The 22,316-nt window shown below is 45.3% G+C and overlaps 1 protein-coding gene across 1 annotated transcript in view; it reads right to left on the bottom strand.

Annotated features, from left to right (window-relative positions):
• The window catches only part of DNMT3B (DNA methyltransferase 3 beta), a 38,698-nt gene that overhangs the window by 3,659 nt on the left and 12,723 nt on the right, over positions 1–22,316 (bottom strand). The window contains exons 8-17 of the mRNA XM_070941856.1: positions 21,409–21,540; positions 21,142–21,186; positions 20,839–20,918; positions 20,406–20,518; positions 18,710–18,893; positions 16,144–16,228; positions 5,257–5,402; positions 4,753–4,843; positions 4,499–4,647; positions 3,816–3,901 (exon numbers count right to left, since the gene is read on the bottom strand). Of these exons, the coding sequence (XP_070797957.1) occupies positions 3,816–3,901; positions 4,499–4,647; positions 4,753–4,843; positions 5,257–5,402; positions 16,144–16,228; positions 18,710–18,893; positions 20,406–20,518; positions 20,839–20,918; positions 21,142–21,186; positions 21,409–21,540 (1,111 nt within the window). The remainder of the gene's footprint in view (positions 1–3,815; positions 3,902–4,498; positions 4,648–4,752; positions 4,844–5,256; positions 5,403–16,143; positions 16,229–18,709; positions 18,894–20,405; positions 20,519–20,838; positions 20,919–21,141; positions 21,187–21,408; positions 21,541–22,316) is intronic.

The following is a 22,316-nucleotide window of genomic DNA, read 5'->3' as shown; positions in this document are numbered from 1 at the left end:
ACTGATGATGTTATCTAGTTGGGTCATGAAACATATAGAAGGCCACAATTTACAGACAGGATGGCATGCTATTTTATGGGAGGAAAAGCATAAAGTCCATCAGTACTTCTGGAGGCGTTATATCAGGAGGGCTCTATTAGATATTTGGATTAAGACAAGAAGAAGTAATTATATTGAAATTCCCAACTGGGTGTCAACTTTGGAAATGTATACTCATCCAAATTTTACTAAATTAGGGGATTGTCACCTATAAAGATATTCTGAATGAGAGAGAGAAGAATTGAAAGCGAGAAACATTTTAAAGGAAGAAGGAATCGAATTGGTGGGCATACCTCCAAATACAATCTAAATTTAGCAAAGATAAAAAGGAATGGGGTGCAAAGCAAGAATTATCACAATTAGATAAGATTTTATTAAGCAGGGAGGGCAAGTCCATAAGTAAACTATATTGCTATTTATTGGAACAAGACATGATTGAGGAACAAGTCAAAGAAACAATGATAATTTGGAGTAAATATTTTGGGCATAGTATTGATTTGGACAATTGGCAGACTCTCTGGGAAAAAAATTTAAAAATTACATTGGCAACTTCATATAAGGAAATTTTATATAAGATGTTTTATAGGTGGCACCTCCCCCCCCCACAAGATTAGCACAAATCAATAAGGGAAATTCTTCGGCATGTTGGAAGTGCGAGGTGACTCCGGGGAACTTCTATCATATGTGGTGGGAATGCCCAAAGGCAGAAGAATATTGGAATCTGATAAAGAGTTGGTTGGAAGAAATTTTGTTAATGAGCATAGAAGTCAAACTGGAATTTTTCCTTTTGGGCAAATACAAGAAAGACATAAATTATCTACTACTGCATATACTTACAGTGGCACAGATAGCCTTTGCACAGAAATGAAAAGAGAAAGATACCCCAACTGAAGAGGAAATACTACTAAAAATTTTCAACTGAGCAGAAATGAATAGACTCACCTTGGAACTCAAGGATAAAAGCGAAACATTGTACTATAAAATCTGGGCAAAATTCTATGAATGGTTTGATAAAAGGAGGATAGCCGAGACAAATGTGTAGTGTTAGATTAGAATTATATACGTTATTATAGATAAATATGTATGTGAGTTGTATAGCTAGGTATATGGAAGTATAGATATGTATAATTGTATAGGAATAAGGTATAAATGATTAATATTATACTATGTTTAAATAACGTATAAGGTGTAAGGAATATATTATTATATCATCATTAGTATATTATGAATTAACTTAAATTGTTGGAAGATGCTTGGGACCAGTGATGTCATATCTATGTCCAATGTTTTTAATTTTGAATTACTAATAAAAAACTTTAAAAAAAAAAAAAGAAACATCTGCAAGAAAACCACCAGATTCAAAGAGCACCAGGAACTCTTAGACCAAAGCACACACAAACGCAGACTAACATCACATCTGTATTCCAAAACATCTCACAGGCATTCTTGCATGGTGTGTGGGTGGGTGTAAACCACTGAGAAATCTACTTCCCACCTTGCTTTCTGGGTGGGGGGGGGGGAGAGAAAAAGAGAGGGGGGGAGAGAGAGGAGAGAGACAGAGAGGGAGGGAGACAGAGAGGGAGGGAGAGAGAGAGGAGAGAAACAGAGAGGGAGAGAAAGAGGGAGAGAGAGGAGAGAGACAGAGAGGGAGAGAGAGAGAGAGAGAGACAGAGAGGGAGAGAGGGAGAGAAAGAGGGAGAGAGAGAGGAGAGAAAGAGAGAGGGAGAGAAAGAGGGAGAGAGACAGAGAGGGAGAGAAAGAGGGAGAGAGAGAGGAGAGAAACAGAGAGAGAGAAAGAGGGAGAGAGAGAGGAGAGAGACAGAGAGACAAGAGACAGAGAGGGAGAGAAAGAGGGAGAGAGACAGAGAGGGAGGGAGAGAGAGGGAGGGAGAGAGAGAGGAGAGAGACAGAGAGGGAGAGAGGGAGGGAGAGAGAGAGAAGAGAGACAGAGGGAGAGAAAGAGGGAGAGAGAGGAGAGACAGAGAGGGAGAGGAGAGAGAGAGAGAGGGAGAAAGAGAGGAGAGAGACAGAGAGGAGAGAGACAGAGAGGGAGAGGAGAGAGACAGAGAGGGAGGGAGAGAGAGGGAGGGAGAGAGAGAGGAGAGAGACAGAGAGACAGAGGGAGGGAGAGAGAGAGAAGAGAGGCAGAGAGGGAGAGAGAGAGGGAGAGAGAGGAGAGACAGAGAGGGAGAGGAGGGAGAGAAAGAGGGAGAGAGAGAGGAGAGAGACAGAGAGAAGAGAGACAGAGAGGGAGAGAAAGAGGGAGAGAGACAGAGAGGGAGGGGGAGAGAGAGAGAGAGGAGAGAGACAGAGAGGGAGGGAGAGAGAGGGAGGGAGAGAGAGAGGAGAGAGACAGAGAGGGAGAGAGGGAGGGAGAGAGAGAGAAGAGAGACAGAGAGGGAGAGAAAGAGGGAGAGAGAGGAGAGACAGAGAGGGAGAGGAGAGAGAGAGAGAGAGGGAGAGAGAGAGGAGAGAGACAGAGAGGAGAGAGACAGAGAGGGAGAGGGGGGGAGATATAGAGGGAGACGGAGGGAGGGAGAGAGAGGCAGACAGAGACAGACAAACACAGGGAGAGTATATTACATCTGTTTCCCCAAAAACCTCACAGCCTTTCTTGGTGGGTGGGGGGTTTAACCACTGAAAGCCGTTTCCACCTAACGTTTCAATCAGGAGCATTCTCACTTGCACAAAAACAAAAACGACACAGGAAGACACCCACACATCCACACATCCACACCCCTGCCTGGGCAAAGTACTAGAAAAGACGTTGCGGACATCTTCTACATCTTCGGTCGAGCCCAGCTTAGGAGCCATTTTGTGAGTGTGCAAATCCTCCTCCTTTTCCCACGTTGGCCCGTCTTTCCTGAAAGGGTCCCTGCTCTCTCTCTCTCTCTCTCGCTCTCTCTCTCCAAATCACAGGTAATCCTCAACTTACAACCGCTGTTTAGTGACCGTTCAAAGTTAAAACAGCAGTGAAAAAAGTGACCGAGGACCGTGATTCACACTTGAGGACCGCTGCTGCAATCCCCAGGGTCACCTCATCCAAATCCAGACGCTCGGCCACTGGCATGGATTTAGCACGATTGCAACGTCCCAGGCAGTGGCGGATGCCCTAATGACCTGCTGGGTGGGCGTGGCCATGGTGGGCGTGGCCATGGAGTTTGACAGGCAGCACTAGGCCTCCTGCACCCCCCTGGGAGCACAAACGGGCTGCCGGGGGGGGGGGGAAATGACATGCCTCCCCGCGCCCCGTTTTGGGCCTAGTAGGCTTCCCTGAAGCCTCCTGGCAGAGAAAACGGGTTGCGGGGGATGCACTGCACCCCCCCAAACTAAATTGGGGCATGTGGGGACTCCTGGAAGGGGAGGGGTGGGAGGGGGAGGGGCCAGCCAGTAATTCAACTACCGGTTCAGCCGAATCCCACAACTGTTCCCCGGGATTCCCCTTTTGCGTCATTCTGACAAGCCAAGTCACTAGGGGAACCCGGATGCGCTTACCAACCGTGTCACAAACCGAAGGACTGCCGTGATTCGTTTAACAACGGCGGCAAGGAAAGTCATAAAATGGGGCAAAACTCACTCACTTAACAAAAGTTTCACCTAGCGACAGAAACTCTGGGCTCAATTTTGGTCGTTAAGTCGAGGACTGCCTGTACAACAGTACACCCCCAGCCTCTCCAATCTGCTATGGGTGACACGGGTTGCAAATCAGGAAGTTTCTTCACCCTTGTAACTTCTTCGGCAGGTCAAGGGCTCCGTCGTGTCCACTTCTTTCTTACCTGTTCATTCCTGGCAGGTTGCCCCAAAAATATCTGGCTCTGTGCGCAGCGGATACTTTGACTGCGTCGATCATCACCGGGTTGCACTGCAGAGAAAAGAAAAGGGGTTCAAGCATTGATGACGTTACCTAGTTGGGTCATGAAATGTCTGCAAGAAAACTTAATTCGGCTCAGGGAGCACCGTTCTATTCTATTCTATTCCTTCCTTCTAGCACTGATGGTGTTACCTGGTCAGGTAATGAAATGTCTAAAAGAAAAGAACCAAGATGAAAGAGCACCAAGGACCCCACAAAAGCCACAAAGATTGGCAGGAAGAGCTGGGCACGACGGCCTAAAGCAGGGGTGGGGGAAAAGTGGCTCTTTTACAACCTGTGGACTTCAACTCCCAGAATTCCTGAGCCAGTCTCAGGAATTCTGGGAGTTGAAGTCCACAGGTTGTAAAAAAGCCACTTTTCCCCACCCGTGGCCTAAAGCATCTTTCTCCATCCTGGCCACTCCTAAGCTGCCAGGACCACAGCTCCCAAAATTGCCCAGCTAACCCTGGTTTACACTAACCAGTGCTTGATGTTTCCAGTCTCAGAAGGACATCTCCCGGCTGCAAATAATTAAAGAGTTCACGGCAGCCCCTAAAAGCCCCCCGTTTCTTGGTCTCTGAGCCACGTGGACCCCAAAGCAGTTTTTACCTCCAGGAAACGGGAGATGTCTCTCTTGTCGTTGACCCGCATAGAAACCACGTTTTCGAAGAGCCAGAAGAATGGACGGTCTTCTCCAACTTTGGGACGGGTGTAATTCAGAAGGTGGTAGAACTCAAAGAAAAGTCGGCCGGTCCCCTCTGCCAAACAGAAGGGGTAAAAGAAAAGAAGGTCAAAGGAGAAAGCTCAGCGCCCCGAATCCGATCAAAGCCGACTCAAAACGGATCTCAAATTCCTCAGCTTACCATACAAACCTTTTCTGGCGGGATTTACCATGGAGAGGTCGTTGCACGGGCTTCCGCCGATCACCAAATCGAAGGGACCCCATTTGTCAATCTGCAAGAGAGACCCTCGTTACGGCACGGTCTCCGTTCCCAGCTTCCTGGGCAACTCAGCTGGGATCGTCAGAGGCTTTTAAAAGCATTTTTTTTACAACCTCTTCAGCCAAAGAGGTTGTTTTTAAAAAAATGCTTTTAAAAGCCTCTGACAACTCAGCTGGGATCGTCAGAGGCTTTTAAAAGCATTTTTTTAAAAAGTTGGCCACGCCCACTCAGTCACATTACCCCCATCACCCACCAAGCCACGCCCACAGAACCGGTAGTAACAAATTTTACATTTCACCACTGGTCCACGGAATTAAAGCTCCGTGGAAATCAAGAATGATTTGACTCAGTCTGCTTGTGACTATGAAGGGATTCTAGGCTGCTGCCTCTTTTGACTCCACCAGTGACCGACGCCGGATTCCTTACATGTCTCTTGGTGATGTTCCTGACGTCATGCACATATTTGATGTTTCCTTCATGCCGCACGGTCCCCACCGAGATGGAGTCTTCGCAGATCTCCGAAGCGATGTATTTCTCCACCTGGATGCCAAGATCCCGCAGAACCAGATAACCTAGGAAGGCAGGAAGATCTGGGGTGAGAAAAGGATCCCTTGGGAGCGGTTGGCGAGGACCTACGGAGGAGCACCCAGCCCGGGAAAAATCCACCTTGTGCTGCGGGGAAAAAAGGATGTGCAACCCTCACATTCTTGTGGTGACCCTGTAATATTTGTGCCCATAAGATGCCATCAAAGGATTTCTCCAGTACACAAGTGTGCAGGTAGTCCTCAGTTTACGACCACAATTGAGCCCAAAATTTATGTCGCCAAGCGAGATGGTTGTTAAGCGAATTTTGTCCCCATTTTACATCCTTTCTTGCTTCAGTTGCTAAGCGAATCACTGCTGTGGTTAGGTTAGTTACCCGGTTGTTAAGTGAATCTGGATTCCCCATTGGCTTTGCTGTCAGAAGGTCGCAAAAGCGGATCACGTGACACACGCACACCACGGGACACTACGACCGTCATAAATGTCTGAATTCTGAGCATGTGGATGCTGCAATGGTCATAAGTGTGAAAAACGGTCATAAGTCGCTTTTTTTTCAGTGCTGTTGTAACTTTGAACGGTCACTAAATGAACCGTTGTTAGTCCGAGGACTACCTGGAGATGGAAGGAGACATACAGGTAGTCCTCGACTTATGACAATTGAGCCCAAAATGTCCGCTGCTAACAAGACAGTTGTTAAGTGAGCTTTGTCCCGTTTTATGATTTTTTTTTTGCCATCACTGCGGTTGTTAAGTTAGTCACACAGTTGTTAAATAAATCTGGCTTCCCCGTTGACCTTGCTTGTCAGAAGGTCGCAAAATGGGATCACGTGACCCTGGGACACCGTCATAAATATGAGTCAGTTGCCAACATCAAACGGTCACTAACAGTGGTGAAATTCAAAAATTTTCCCTACCGGTTCTGTGGGCGTGGCTTGGTGGTCATGTGTCTAGGTGGGCGTGGCTTGGTGGTCATGTGACTGGGTGGGCGTCGCTTGGTGGTCATGTGACTGGGTGGGCGTCGCTTGGTGGCCTAAGCCACCAAGCCCCTTTAAATCTTTCCCCTTTAAAATGTAAATTTTAAATTTGTTTTTAAAATTATTAGGTATTTTTAATTTGTCTCGGCCAAATTGTTTAATTTGGTTTTATTCTGTTTTTAAATTTTGTATTTATGTGTTTTATTCTGTGGCTGTTCACCGCCCTGAGTCCTTCGGGAGTAGGGCGGTATACAAATCCAATAAAAGACAAAAGATAAAGATAAAAAGATGTGACTGGGAAAACAAACTATCACACTTTACCCAAAAATAACACAAAAGCTACACAACTGACTCACACACAATGCAAAAACAACTGGACTTCATACAAAATGGCCCCCGCATCAAGCAGGAACCCCACAGAGTCAGAGAGAGCTCAAAAAGAAACTATCACACTTTACACAAAAATACCGGTTCAGGCAAATAGGTAGTAAGGAAATGCTTTAAAAAGAAAAAAAAAAAAAGTTCCGAAGATCAGCTGTGCCACACAATTGTTGGAACTTTTTTTTAATTTTTTTTAAAGCATTTTTTTTACAACCGGTTTGGGCGAACCGGTAGCATTTTCCCTACCGGTTTGGGCGAACCGTCCCGAACCGGTAGCATTTCACCCTGTTCATTGAGTGAACGATTGTAAATTGAGGATTACCTGTAACACACCAGGTGGAATGATTGACAACCGAACGTAGTGAGTTACAGGAAAGAAAAATGTCTTTCATAAAAGGAGGAGGAGGAAGAAGAAACGATATATAGACAGGCTTTAAAGAAGGAAACTGATTCTCCCCAACTTTCTGCCAAGACTGAAACTTTGTGGAGGAAGATTGTGGTAGAAATTATGGTGGGCCTTGCCGTTTTCCTCACAGCGGCTTGATGTGGTAGAGTCGTACATGTCTCCGTGCTTTGCAACACACCTAGTTTCCTGAAGGCATCGCTGCTAAGGAGACCTTTATTTAGCGTGTGGCAAAAAAAAAATTGTTAAACAGCACATCACCACCACATTCTCCATGACCAGATATGAAAATATTCCCTCTTATTGACCAACCCATCAAAGGTCCTTGACATACAACAACAATGGAGCCTGAAATTTCTATGACTGAACAAGACGGTTGTTAAGTAAGTTTTGCTTTCCTTTTACAGCCTTTCTTTTCATCGTTGTTAAGTGAATCGCTGCCATTATATAGTCGGTACATGCCTCAATCAGAATAGAGTTGGAAGGGACCTCGGAGGTCTTCTAGTCCAACCACTTCAATCAATCAATCAATTAATCAGTCAATCAATCAATCAGAATAGAGTTGGAAGGGACCTCGGAGGTCTTCTAGTCCAACCCCCTGCTCAATCAATCAATCCATCAATCAGAACAGAGTTGGAAGGGACCTCGGAGGTCTTCTAGTGCAACCACTTCAATCAATCAATCAATCAATCAATCAGAACAGAGTTGGAAGGGACCTTGGAGGTCTTCTACTCCAACCACTTCAATCAATCAATCAATCAATCAATCAATCGGAATAGAGTTGGAAGGGACCTCGGAGGTCTTCTACTCCAACCACTTCCATCAATCAATCAATCAATCAATCAATCAATCAATCAGAACAGAGTTGGAAGGGACCTTGGAGGTCTTCTAGTGCAACCCCCTGCTCAATCAATCAATCAATCAATCAGAACAGAGTTGGAAGGGACCTTGGAGGTCTTCTAGTGCAACCCCCTGCTCAATCAATCAATCCATCAATCAGAACAGAGTTGGAAGGGACCTCGGAGGTCTTCTAGTGCAACCACTTCAATCAATCAATCAATCAATCAATCAGAACAGAGTTGGAAGGGACCTTGGAGGTCTTCTACTCCAACCACTTCAATCAATCAATCAATCAATCAATCAATCGGAATAGAGTTGGAAGGGACCTCGGAGGTCTTCTACTCCAACCACTTCCATCAATCAATCAATTAATCAGTCAATCAATCAATCAGAATAGAGTTGGAAGGGACCTCGGAGGTCTTCTAGTCCAACCCCCTGCTCAATCAATCAATCCATCAATCAGAACAGAGTTGGAAGGGACCTCGGAGGTCTTCTAGTGCAACCACTTCAATCAATCAATCAATCAATCAATCAGAACAGAGTTGGAAGGGACCTTGGAGGTCTTCTACTCCAACCACTTCAATCAATCAATCAATCAATCAATCAATCGGAATAGAGTTGGAAGGGACCTCGGAGGTCTTCTACTCCAACCACTTCCATCAATCAATCAATCAATCAATCAATCAATCAATCAGAACAGAGTTGGAAGGGACCTTGGAGGTCTTCTAGTCCAACCCCCTGCTCAATCAATCAATCCATCAATCAGAACAGAGTTGGAAGGGACCTCGGAGGTCTTCTAGTGCAACCACTTCAATCAATCAATCAATCAATCAATCAGAACAGAGTTGGAAGGGACCTTGGAGGTCTTCTACTCCAACCACTTCAATCAATCAATCAATCAATCAATCAATCGGAATAGAGTTGGAAGGGACCTTGGAGGTCTTCTACTCCAACCACTTCCATCAATCAATCAATCAATCAATCAATCAATCAATCAATCAGAACAGAGTTGGAAGGGACCTTGGAGGTCTTCTAGTGCAACCCCCTGCTCAATCAATCAATCAATCAATCGGAATAGAGTTGGAAGGGACCTCGGAGGTCTTCTAGTCCAACCACTTCCATCAATCAATCAATCAATCAATCAATCAATCAATCAGAACAGAGTTGGAAGGGACCTCGGAGGTCTTCTAGTCCAACCCCCTGCTCAATCAATCAATCAATCAATCAGAACAGAGTTGGAAGGGACCTTGGAGGTCTTCTAGTGCAACCCCCTGCTCAATCAATCAATCAATCAATCAATCAGAACAGAGTTGGAAGGGACCTCGGAGGTCTTCTAGTCCAACCACTTCAATCAATCAATCGGAATAGAGTTGGAAGGGACCTTGGAGGTCTTCTACTCCAACCACTTCAATCAATCAATCAATCAATCAATCAATCAATCGGAATAGAGTTGGAAGGGACCTCGGAGGTCTTCTAGTCCAACCACTTCCATCAATCAATCAATCAATCAATCCATCAATCAGAACAGAGTTGGAAGGGACCTCGGAGGTCTTCTAGTCCAACCACTTCAATCAATCAATCGGAATAGAGTTGGAAGGGACCTTGGAGGTCTTCTACTCCAACCACTTCAATCAATCAATCAATCAATCAATCAATCGGAATAGAGTTGGAAGGGACCTCGGAGGTCTTCTAGTCCAACCACTTCCATCAATCAATCAATCAATCAATCAATCAATCAATCAGAACAGAGTTGGAAGGGACCTTGGAGGTCTTCTAGTGCAACCCCCTGCTCAATCAATCAATCAATCAATCAATCAATCAATCGGAATAGAGTTGGAAGGGACCTCGGAGGTCTTCTAGTCCAACCACTTCCATCAATCAATCAATCAATCAATCAATCAATCAATCAGAACAGAGTTGGAAGGGACCTCGGAGGTCTTCTAGTCCAACCCCCTGCTCAATCAATCAATCCATCAATCAGAACAGAGTTGGAAGGGACCTTGGAGGTCTTCTAGTGCAACCCCCTGCTCAATCAATCAATCAATCAATCAATCAGAACAGAGTTGGAAGGGACCTTGGAGGTCTTCTAGTGCAACCCCCTGCTCAATCAATCAATCAATCAATCAGAACAGAGTTGGAAGGGACCTTGGAGGTCTTCTAGTGCAACCACTTCAATCAATCAATCAATCAATCAATCGGAATAGAGTTGGAAGGGACCTTGGAGGTCTTCTAGTGCAACCCCCTGCTCAATCAATCAATCAATCAATCAATCAATCGGAATAGAGTTGGAAGGGACCTCGGAGGTCTTCTAGTCCAACCACTTCCATCAATCAATCAATCAATCAATCAATCAATCAGAACAGAGTTGGAAGGGACCTCGGAGGTCTTCTAGTCCAACCCCCTGCTCAATCAATCAATCAATCAATCGGAATAGAGTTGGAAGGGACCTCGGAGGTCTTCTAGTCCAACCACTTCCATCAATCAATCAATCAATCAATCAATCAATCAATCAATCAGAACAGAGTTGGAAGGGACCTCGGAGGTCTTCTAGTCCAACCCCCTGCTCAATCAATCAATCAATCAATCAGAACAGAGTTGGAAGGGACCTTGGAGGTCTTCTAGTGCAACCCCCTGCTCAATCAATCAATCAATCAATCAATCAGAACAGAGTTGGAAGGGACCTTGGAGGTCTTCTAGTGCAACCCCCTGCTCAATCAATCAATCAATCAATCAGAACAGAGTTGGAAGGGACCTTGGAGGTCTTCTAGTGCAACCACTTCAATCAATCAATCAATCAATCAATCGGAATAGAGTTGGAAGGGACCTTGGAGGTCTTCTAGTGCAACCCCCTGCTCAATCAATCAATCAATCAATCAATCAATCGGAATAGAGTTGGAAGGGACCTCGGAGGTCTTCTAGTCCAACCACTTCCATCAATCAATCAATCAATCAATCAATCAATCAGAACAGAGTTGGAAGGGACCTCGGAGGTCTTCTAGTCCAACCCCCTGCTCAATCAATCAATCCATCAATCAGAACAGAGTTGGAAGGGACCTCGGAGGTCTTCTAGTGCAACCACTTCAATCAATCAATCGGAATAGAGTTGGAAGGGACCTTGGAGGTCTTCTACTCCAACCACTTCAATCAATCAATCAATCAATCAATCAATCAATCAATCAGAACAGAGTTGGAAGGGACCTTGGAGGTCTTCTAGTGCAACCCCCTGCTCAATCAATCAATCAATCAATCAGAACAGAGTTGGAAGGGACCTTGGAGGTCTTCTAGTGCAACCACTTCAATCAATCAATCAATCAATCAATCGGAATAGAGTTGGAAGGGACCTTGGAGGTCTTCTAGTGCAACCCCCTGCTCAATCAATCAATCAATCAATCAATCAATCGGAATAGAGTTGGAAGGGACCTCGGAGGTCTTCTAGTCCAACCACTTCCATCAATCAATCAATCAATCAATCAATCAATCAAAACAGAGTTGGAAGGGACCTCGGAGGTCTTCTAGTCCAACCCCCTGCTCAATCAATCAATCCATCAATCAGAACAGAGTTGGAAGGGACCTTGGAGGTCTTCTACTCCAACCACTTCAATCAATCAATCAATCAATCAATCGGAATAGAGTTGGAAGGGACCTCGGAGGTCTTCTAGTCCAACCACTTCCATCAATCAATCAATCAATCAATCAATCAATCAGAACAGAGTTGGAAGGGACCTTGGAGGTCTTCTAGTGCAACCCCCTGCTCAATCAATCAATCAATCAATCAATCGGAATAGAGTTGGAAGGGACCTCGGAGGTCTTCTAGTCCAACCCCCTGCTCAATCAATCAATCCATCAATCAGAACAGAGTTGGAAGGGACCTCGGAGGTCTTCTAGTCCAACCACTTCAATCAATCAATCAATCAATCGGAATAGAGTTGGAAGGGACCTTGGAGGTCTTCTACTCCAACCACTTCAATCAATCAATCAATCAATCAATCAATCGGAATAGAGTTGGAAGGGACCTCGGAGGTCTTCTAGTCCAACCACTTCCATCAATCAATCAATCAATCAATCAATCAATCAATCAATCAGAACAGAGTTGGAAGGGACCTTGGAGGTCTTCTAGTGCAACCCCCTGCTCAATCAATCAATCAATCAATCGGAATAGAGTTGGAAGGGACCTCGGAGGTCTTCTAGTCCAACCACTTCCATCAATCAATCAATCAATCAATCAATCAATCAGAACAGAGTTGGAAGGGACCTCGGAGGTCTTCTAGTCCAACCCCCTGCTCAATCAATCAATCAATCAATCAGAACAGAGTTGGAAGGGACCTCGGAGGTCTTCTAGTGCAACCACTTCAATCAATCAATCAATCAATCGGAATAGAGTTGGAAGGGACCTTGGAGGTCTTCTACTCCAACCACTTCAATCAATCAATCAATCAATCAATCAATCAATCGGAATAGAGTTGGAAGGGACCTCGGAGGTCTTCTAGTCCAACCACTTCCATCAATCAATCAATCAATCAATCAATCAATCAATCAGAACAGAGTTGGAAGGGACCTCGGAGGTCTTCTAGTCCAACCCCCTGCTCAATCAATCAATCCATCAATCAGAACAGAGTTGGAAGGGACCTCGGAGGTCTTCTAGTGCAACCACTTCAATCAATCAATCAATCAATCGGAATAGAGTTGGAAGGGACCTTGGAGGTCTTCTACTCCAACCACTTCAATCAATCAATCAATCAATCAATCAATCGGAATAGAGTTGGAAGGGACCTCGGAGGTCTTCTAGTCCAACCCCCTGCTCAATCAATCAATCAATCAATCAATCAATCAATCGGAATAGAGTTGGAAGGGACCTCGGAGGTCTTCTAGTCCAACCACTTCCATCAATCAATCAATCAATCAATCAATCAATCAATCAGAACAGAGTTGGAAGGGACCTCGGAGGTCTTCTAGTCCAACCCCCTGCTCAATCAATCAATCCATCAATCAGAACAGAGTTGGAAGGGACCTCGGAGGTCTTCTAGTGCAACCACTTCAATCAATCAATCAATCAATCGGAATAGAGTTGGAAGGGACCTTGGAGGTCTTCTACTCCAACCACTTCAATCAATCAATCAATCAATCAGAATAGAGTTGGAAGGGACCTCGGAGGTCTTCTAGTCCAACCCCCTGCTCAATCAATCAATCAATCAATCAATCAATCAGAATAGAGTTGGAAGGGACCTCAGAGTTCTTCTAGTCCAACCCCCTGCTCAATCAATCAATCAATCAATCAGAACAGAGTTGGAAGGGACCTCTGAGGTCTTCTACTCCAACCACTTCAATCAATCAATCAATCAATCAATCAGAATAGAGTTGGAAGGGACCTCGGAGGTCTTCTACTCCAACCCTCTGCTCAATCAATCAATCAATCAATCAATCAGAATAGAGTTGGAAGGGACCTCGGAGGTCTTCTAGTGCAACCCCCTGCTCAATCAATCAATCAATCAATCAATCAGAACAGAGTTGGAAGGGACCTTGGAGGTCTTCTAGTGCAACCCCCTGCTCAATCAATCAATCAATCAATCAATCAATCAATCGGAATAGAGTTGGAAGGGACCTCGGAGGTCTTCTAGTCCAACCACTTCCATCAATCAATCAATCAATCAATCCATCAATCAGAACAGAGTTGGAAGGGACCTCGGAGGTCTTCTAGTCCAACCACTTCAATCAATCAATCGGAATAGAGTTGGAAGGGACCTTGGAGGTCTTCTACTCCAACCACTTCAATCAATCAATCAATCAATCAATCAATCAATCGGAATAGAGTTGGAAGGGACCTCGGAGGTCTTCTAGTCCAACCACTTCCATCAATCAATCAATCAATCAATCAGAACAGAGTTGGAAGGGACCTCGGAGGTCTTCTAGTGCAACCACTTCAATCAATCAATCAATCAATCGGAATAGAGTTGGAAGGGACCTCGGAGGTCTTCTAGTCCAACCACTTCCATCAATCAATCAATCAATCAATCCATCAATCAGAACAGAGTTGGAAGGGACCTCGGAGGTCTTCTAGTCCAACCACTTCAATCAATCAATCGGAATAGAGTTGGAAGGGACCTTGGAGGTCTTCTACTCCAACCACTTCAATCAATCAATCAATCAATCAATCAATCAATCGGAATAGAGTTGGAAGGGACCTCGGAGGTCTTCTAGTCCAACCACTTCCATCAATCAATCAATCAATCAATCAATCAATCAATCAATCAGAACAGAGTTGGAAGGGACCTTGGAGGTCTTCTAGTCCAACCCCCTGCTCAATCAATCAATCAATCAATCAATCAATCAGAATAGAGTTGGAAGGGACCTCAGAGGTCTTCTAGTCCAACCCCCTGCTCAATCAATCAATCAATCAATCGGAATAGAGTTGGAAGGGACCTCTGAGGTCTTCTACTCCAACCCTCTGCTCAATCAATCAATCAATCAATCAATCAGAACAGAGTTGGAAGGGACCTTGGAGGTCTTCTAGTCCAGCCCCCTGCTCAAACAGGAGTCCCTATATACCATTTCAGATGAATCTTTTCCTAAAAACCTCCAGCGATGGGGCACCCACGACTTCTGGTGGCAAGTTCTACTGGTTGATTATTCTCACTGTCAAGAAGTTTCTCCTTAATTCCAGGTTGTTTCTTTTCTTGATGAGTTCCCATGCGTTGCTTCTCGTCCTGCCTTCAGGGGCTTTGGAGAATAGATTGAACCCCCCTTCTTGGTGGCAGCGCCCCCCCAAACACTGGAAGACTGCTATCCTGTCATCCCTAGTCCTTCTCTTGACGTACCCAATCCCTGCAACCATTCTTCATGTTTTAGTATCCAGCCCCCTAATCATAGAACATAGAATAATAGAGTTGGAAGGGACCTTGGAGGTCTTATAGTCCAACCCCCTACTCAAGCAGGAAGCCCTATACCAGGGCTGTCAAACTCGTGGCCCGCAGGCCAAATGTGTCACGTACTGCCCCCCCAACCAGGTTTAGCGAAGGGGGAAAAAGTCACGTGACACCACCGTCACGACGCGAGTTTGACACCCCTGCCCTATATCATTTCAAAAAAATGGCCATCCAGTCTCTTCTTAAAGACCTCCAGTGATGGAGCACCCACAATTTCCAGAGGCAAGCAGTTCCACTGGTTAATTGTTCCAATTGTCAGAAAGTTCCTCCTTAGTTCTAGATTGCTTCTCTCCTTGATTAGTTTCCATCCGTTGCTTCTTCTCTTGCCTTCTGGTGCTTTGGAGAATAGGTGGACCCCCTCCTCTTTGGGGCAGCCCCTCAAATACTGGACTACTGCTATCCTGTCCCGTCCCCCCACAATCCTTCGTTTCTCTAGACTGGCCAAACCCAAATCCTGCAACTGTTCTTCCTTTCTTGTTTTTGTCCCCAGGCTGTTGTGGCCCGTTCACAGCCTGTGCAGCTAGTAGCTGATTCCGACAGTGAGGAGGCTGGTGTGGTACTGCGCCAGCAGCCTGTGCAGCTGGCACTCGAGTCGGACAGTGAGGAGCCTGGAGAAGATGTGCCAGAGGCGGGGATTCCGCCAGGGCCTTTAGAAGCTCCCTTAAGTGAAGAGGACGAAGAGGAGGAGCCTCTTCTCGATGCACGGGCGCGCAGAGCTGCCCAAAGGCAGGAGTGGCTCCTCAGGAGGAGGTCTCCTCGAGAGTAAGGCTTGGGGCTAATTGGCCACTCCCTTAGCCTATTTAAGGAGGAACGCCAACTGAAGCAATTTGCAGGGAACAACTTAGTTCATATATCTTCCTGTTTTGTCTTGCTTATCTTATCAGCTTCCTGCAAATTGCTTCTGGGCATTCTGCCAACCATAGTAAGCTTTCAGTTATTATTCATTGAATTCTTGGCGGCTGTTAATGCAATTAATTAACAGCCGTTGTTGTAAAAGATTGGTTTATTTAGTAAACTGAGGTTTGAACAGACTCTGTGTGTGCTGCGTTCTTTGGGGTCCGTAGCTGGGGCAGAACAGTTGGAGAGGAACTTGGGCCAGTTCTGGGGGCTGGAGAAAGCTTAGACAAGGGCTCTGCGTTGGAGAGAACACAGGCCTTTAATCAAATGGAATTCCCTGCCTGGAGAGCACTAACCTGCCTCTCTCTTCATGACCTCCTGGGCCCTTGATACCTTAGACCCGAGCAAGGACTCACCTGTAGCGATGCCGTCGAAGAGAGACAACACTCGGATGGCCTTCCGTTTTGCGGCTGGGATAGCAGGGTAGATTTTGGGTGCCTTCTGTGATGGGGTGAGAGGCCAAAAAAAAAAAACACCATTTGTGAGACACACAAAAAGACACACCAGCAACTTTTAGACAGGTGAGTTTGGTACCACCATAGTTGGCCTCTGTCCCTCTCCTAAGTCTGGAAAATTATTCATTTCGCTGACACTGCTCCGATTTGGGAAGCGGGGAAATAGAATATGGGTAGTCCTCGCTTTACGGACATAACTGAGCCTGGAATTTAGATCGTAAGGCATTGCAGTCGTTAGGCAAGGCACCTAGGCCATCGTCAAACAACCACAATCCCCACTGACTCCCTGTTGCAGTCGTTAAGTGGCGCGAAGCACACAGAGCAATAAGAACTACAGGTTGTAAAACTGACCACCACAACTGTGCCCAAAATGTATGTTGCTAAGCGAGACAGTGGTTTAGTGAGTTTTGCCCCATTTTGCGACCATTCCTGCCACATTTGTTAAGTGAATTCACTGCAGTTGTTAAGTGAGTCACACGCTTGTTAAGTGAATCTGCCTTCCCCACCCCCCCTTGACTTTGCTGGTTAGAAGGTTGCAAAAGGGGGATCGTGTGACCTTGGGACACTGCAAACCGTCATAAATAGGAATCAGATGACAAGCGTCTGAATAAAGAGCCTTGATAGTACAGTGGTTTAAAGCACCCTGTTATTAACACAGCTGCCTGCAATTTCTGCTGGTTCGAATCTCACCAAGGCTCAAGGTCGACTCAGCCTTCCATCCTTTCTAAGGTAGGTAAATTGAGGACCCAGTTTGTGGGGGCAATAAGCTGACTTTGTATAAAATATACAAAAGTATGAAGGCTATTGCTTAACGCACTGTAAGCCGCCCTGAGTCTCCGGAGAAGGGCGGCATGTAAATTAAAGCAAAAAAAAAAAATTATCCTATGAACCCGGGGATGCTGCAACGGTCATAAGTATGAAGCAGGGTTGTGAGTTATTTTTTTTTCAGTACTGTTGTAACTTTGAATGGTCACTAAATGAATGGCCATAACTTAATTTGTCTGGGCCAAATAATTTAATTTGATTTTATCGGGTTTTTAAATTTTGTGTATTTATGTATTTTATTGTTGGCTGTTCACCGCCCTGAGTCCTTCGGGAGTAGGGCGGTATACAAATCAAATAAACTAACTAACTAACTAAGGGCTATCTATACCTGCTGAAAGTGGGGGGGCAGGCAGCTCCCCTCTTCAAAAGGGAAAGGCAGGCTAGGCTGGAAAAATAAAGCTGCAAAAAATCAAATACACTTCCTGTGTTTTTGATGGAAAAAAATAATAAAACAAGAGAGAAGTTTTCACCAGCCTCGAGAGCCCAATTTTGTACAGATCTCTCCAACAAGCAATGATTTCTTCTTAAGGAGGCTGGGTGAAGACGATCCCTTAGGATTCCCTGCATGGATTTTTGGGACGGACCTAGAATAACAGAGTTGGAAGGGACCTTGGAGGTCTTCTAGTCCAACCCCCTGCTTAGGCAGGAAACCCTATGTCACTTCAGACCAATGGCTGTCCAATTTCTTCTTAAAAACTTCCAGTGTTGGAGCATCTACAACTTCTGGTGGCAAGCAGTTCCACTGGTTAATTGTCCTCACTGTCGGGAAATTTCTCCTTAATTCCAGGTTGCTTCTCTCCTTGATTAGTTTCCACCCATTGCTTCTTGTCCTGCCTTCAGGTGCTTTGGAGAATAGCTTGACTCCCTCTTCTTTGGGGCAGCCCCTGAGATATTGGAAGACTGCTCTCATGTCTCCCCTGGTCCTTCTTTTCATCAAACTTTCATCAGTTCCTGCAACCATTCTTTATATCTTTTAGCCTCCAGTCCCCTAATCATCTTTGTTGCTCTTCTCTGCACTCTTTCTAGAGTCTCAGCATCTTTTTTACATCGTGGTGACCAAAACTGGATGCAAATATTCCAAGTATAGCCTTACCAAGGCTTAATAAAGTGGTATTAACACTTCACGGGATCTTGATCCTATCCCCCTGTTGATGCAGCCTAGGATTGCGTTGCGAGTCCATCTGGTGCTGATGCTGTCTAACCTACATTTTTCTATCTTATCAAGTAAGAGCCTGTAATACAGTGGACTAAAGCACTGTTATTAACATCTGCTGCTTGCAATTACTGCAAGTTCAAATCTTGCCAGGCTCAAGGTTGACTCAGCCTTCCATCCTTTCTAAGGTAGATAAATTGAGGACCCGGTTGCGGGGGCAATAAGCTGACTTTGTATAAATATACAAAAGGATGAAGGCTGTTGCTTAACGCATTGTAAGCCGCCCTGAGTCTCCGGAGAAGGGCGGCATATAAATTAAAGCAAAAAAAAAAAAAAAAAAGTAGTAGGTTACATTTTTCACTTAACCACAAACCAGCTTCTGTGTGACATTCTGGAAAAGCTGGCAAGAAGGAAGGGACAGGACAGCCTCTTTTCAATGGCTGGAGCGGGGCAGCTGAGCTTATCTCCCCTCCCCACCCCGTTCCTTACATATTCCTGCCCTTCCTCGCTGGTGAAAAACTCCTTCAGGCGCGTATTCCAATCCCGTCGTCGAAGCAGAACGCCGTGACGCTGTTGCGGCCGGCACATGTAACAGCTCCAAGGCTCTTCCTTCCGGGCAGCTTCCGCCGAGCCCCGTCCCACCAAAGTGTTCAAACAGTCCACGCAAAAGCAGCTGCAAAAGACGGGGGAAATCTTAGAAGCCATAATGAAGCCACGATGTCGTAGCCTGCCCCCCATCCCAATCCCGACCTCTGTTTTTTGGCTGCGACGGCCTCCTGCAACCCTCTGCCATGAAAACGAAGCATGGGAAGGCCACACGCAGCCCTCTCGAGCACCGTTTTCACTGGCAGAGACACTGTGGGCTGGTCTTTCGCTGTTTCCAGGGTGGCCCCGCAGGCCACTTCTAAGCACCCCACAGGCCGGATCTGGCCCTCAGGCCTTGAGTTTCACACCCCTGATCTATATCTACCTACCTATTCTATACAATGTACCTCTCTATCTCTATCTATCTATCTATTATCTATCCATTATGTATATAGCCATATCTCTACCCGTGTTTCCCCGAAAATAAGACCTTGTCTTATATTTTTTTGAACCCCGAAATAAGCGCTTGGCCTTATTTTCGGGGAGGTCTTATTATTTTGGGGTGGAAGGAGTAAGACGAGTCTTACCTGTTTTCCAGCTCTGTCTTCCTAACCCTAACCAGAGGAAATGGCGGGGATCGGCTGGGCATACATTTAAATATTGTTGGGGAGGGCTTATTTTCAAGGAGGGCTTATTTTAGCACATGCGCTCAAAAGCTCAACTGGGCTTATTATCAGGGGATGTTTTATTTTCGGGGAAACAAGGTATATCTATCATCACATCACCTATCCATCTATCTATCTGTCTGTCTTTCCTATCAAGTATTATCAATCTGTCTGTCTGTCTGACCATCTACCTACCTATTCTATATCATGTATCTCTTTTTCTCTATCATCTATCCATTATCTATCTATTTATCTCTCTCTATATATATATCTATATGTATCATCACATCATCTATCCATCCATCCATTCAACCATCTCTCTCTCTCTCTCTCTCTCTCTATCTATCTATCTATCTACCCTGTTTTCTCCAAAATAAGACATCCCCTGATAATAAGCCCAATCGGGGTTTTGAGCACATGGCAAAAAGGCTAAGCGCTTATTTCAGGGTTCAAAAAAATATAAGACAGGGTCTTATTTTTTGGGAAACACGGTATCTATCTATCTATCTATCTATCTATCTATCTATCTATCTATCTACCTACCTACCTACCTACTATCTATCTATCTATCTATCTTTCTATCGATCGATCTTTCTATCTATCTATCTATCTATCTACCTACTATCTATCTATCTATCTTTCTATCTATCTATCTATCTATCTACCTACCTACCTACCTACCTACTATCTTTCTATCTATCTATCTACCTACCTACCTACCTACCTACCTACTATCTATCTATCTTTCTATCGATCTATCTATCTACTATCTACCTACCTACCTACCTACTATCTATCTATCTATCTATCTATCTATCTATCTATCTATCTATCTATCTATCTATCTATCAAATCATATCAACTATCTATCCATCCATTATCCAGCTACCTATCTTCTTTCTTAATGGCCAGTGCCCAGTGGAGGAATTGCCCACCTGAAGCAGCTGGCACTGTCGCAGAGAAGTAACTCGCTTCCTTCACAGCAGATGGTGCAGTACGTCTGGTACCCGTCTTCATCATACATGTAGAAAAGCTCCAGAAACCGATCCTAGGAGACAAACAAGACACATGTGACCTGAGTGCCATTTTCTGCCCAGGTTTACCCATGGCGCTGCAGAGCAGTCTTGAGATGGGCAGCGAAGTAGATTGAAATAATAATCAAACAAGTTGCAAGATGCCAGATACCCTGGGCTTCTAAAAGGATTCTTGGTTATTTAGAATTTTCCTACCAAAGAAGCATCCTCATCCTATTGAGCTGAGCTGCAGGGGAGGAAAGTTGAATCATCCCAACCCTGCCTCGGCCAAGCGAAGGGATTTACCTGAGGCCAGGTGAAAGCAGAGCCCTTGCCCGGCCCATGCCCAACTTACCTGGCACGTCCCGCAGAGTCCCCCTTCAAACAGCGGGTGGTCAGTCACAGGGTTCTTCTTCCCACAGGACAGGCAGCTGTCTGTGCAAAGAGAGTTCAGGATAAAAGGTAAAGGTTTCCCTCGCACATACGTGCTAGTCGTTCCCGACTCTAGGGGGCGGCCCTCATCTCCGTTTCTAAGCCAAAGAGCCAGCGCTGTCCGAAGACGTCTCCGTGGTCATGTGGCCGGCATGATTCAATGCCAAAGAACAGTTGCAAGTGGACGGACTAACTGTACGCTTTGAAGGGCAAAGAAGCTCCTTACCTTCTAAGCTCTTTTTGTTATTTTTGGCTTCAGAAACCATCCGTTCTGCAAAAGGATCACAAAAATCGTTTCGTAAGCAACTGATGGGAGATATGCACAGAAAGGACTCTTCCCCCCAAAGGGGCAGCTTTAAAAAAGTTCCCCAGAATTTCTGGGTGCAACACACATGGGATCCTTCCCCCAAAGATCCCAAAAATGCCAGGCCCCCATCCCAGCCTCTCCCCGCCCCACGGTCCTTGTTGAAGTGACACACACAAACACACATACCTCTGGATCGATTCTCCGGGGTCTCCTTACTGCTGGTACTGCTAGACCCATTGGTCTTAGATCGCTTGGGTGGGGGCTCAGGATCTGGGGGGCTCGAGTCCTCTATGATGATGGTGGGAAACGGTTTAACATCTGCAAAAATTAGAGAGAGAGAGAGATGGATGGGAGAGAGAGAGGGAGGGAGGGAGGTGGGTTGGTGGGTGATAAGGAAGGAAGGAAGGGAAGGAAGGAGATGGGAGAGAAAGAGAGAAAGCAAGAAAAAGAAAGAAAGAAAGAAAAAGAAAGCAAGAAAGAGCGAAAGGAAGCAAGGAGGGAGGAGATAAAGAGAGAGAGAAAGAAAAAAGAATGAAAGAACGGAAGGAAGGAGGGACAGAGGGGGAGATAAACAAAGAAAAAGAGGGAAAGAAAGAAAAAGAAAAAGAAAGAAAGAGAGATAGAAAAAGAAAGGAAGGAAGGAAGGAGAGGAGAGAAAGAGAGAGAAAGTAAGAGAGAAAGAAAGAGAGAGAAACAAAGGAAGGAAGTAGAGAGGGAGGGAGGTGGGAGATAAAGAGAGAGAGAAAGAAAGAAAAGAGAGAAAGAGAAAGAAAAAAGAAAGAATGAAAGAACGGAAGGAAGGTGGGGGAGATAAACAAAGAAAGAGAGAAAGAAAGAGAGGGGGAAAGAAAGGAAAGAAAGAGAAAGAAAGAGAGAAAGAGAAAGGAAGGAAGTAGGTAGGAGATAAAGAAAGAAAGAGAAAGAGAGAGAGAAAGGAAGAAAAAGAGAAAGGAAGGAGGGAGGGAGGTGGGAGAGAGAGAGGGGGGGGAAGAAAGGAAAGAAAGAGAAAGAAAGAGAGAAAGAGAAAGGAAGGAAGTAGGTAGGAGATAAAGAAAGAAAGAGAAAGAGAGAGAGAAAGGAAGAAAAAGAGAAAG

This window comes from Pituophis catenifer, unplaced genomic scaffold, assembly GCF_029215685.1.
Source record: "Pituophis catenifer annectens isolate HBS135680 unplaced genomic scaffold, rPitCat1.0.hap2 SCAF_3, whole genome shotgun sequence".
NCBI classification, from domain to species: Eukaryota; Metazoa; Chordata; class Lepidosauria; order Squamata; family Colubridae; genus Pituophis; species Pituophis catenifer.
Note: the sequence above shows the minus strand (reverse complement) of the source record. Positions and strands in the feature narration are given on the sequence as shown.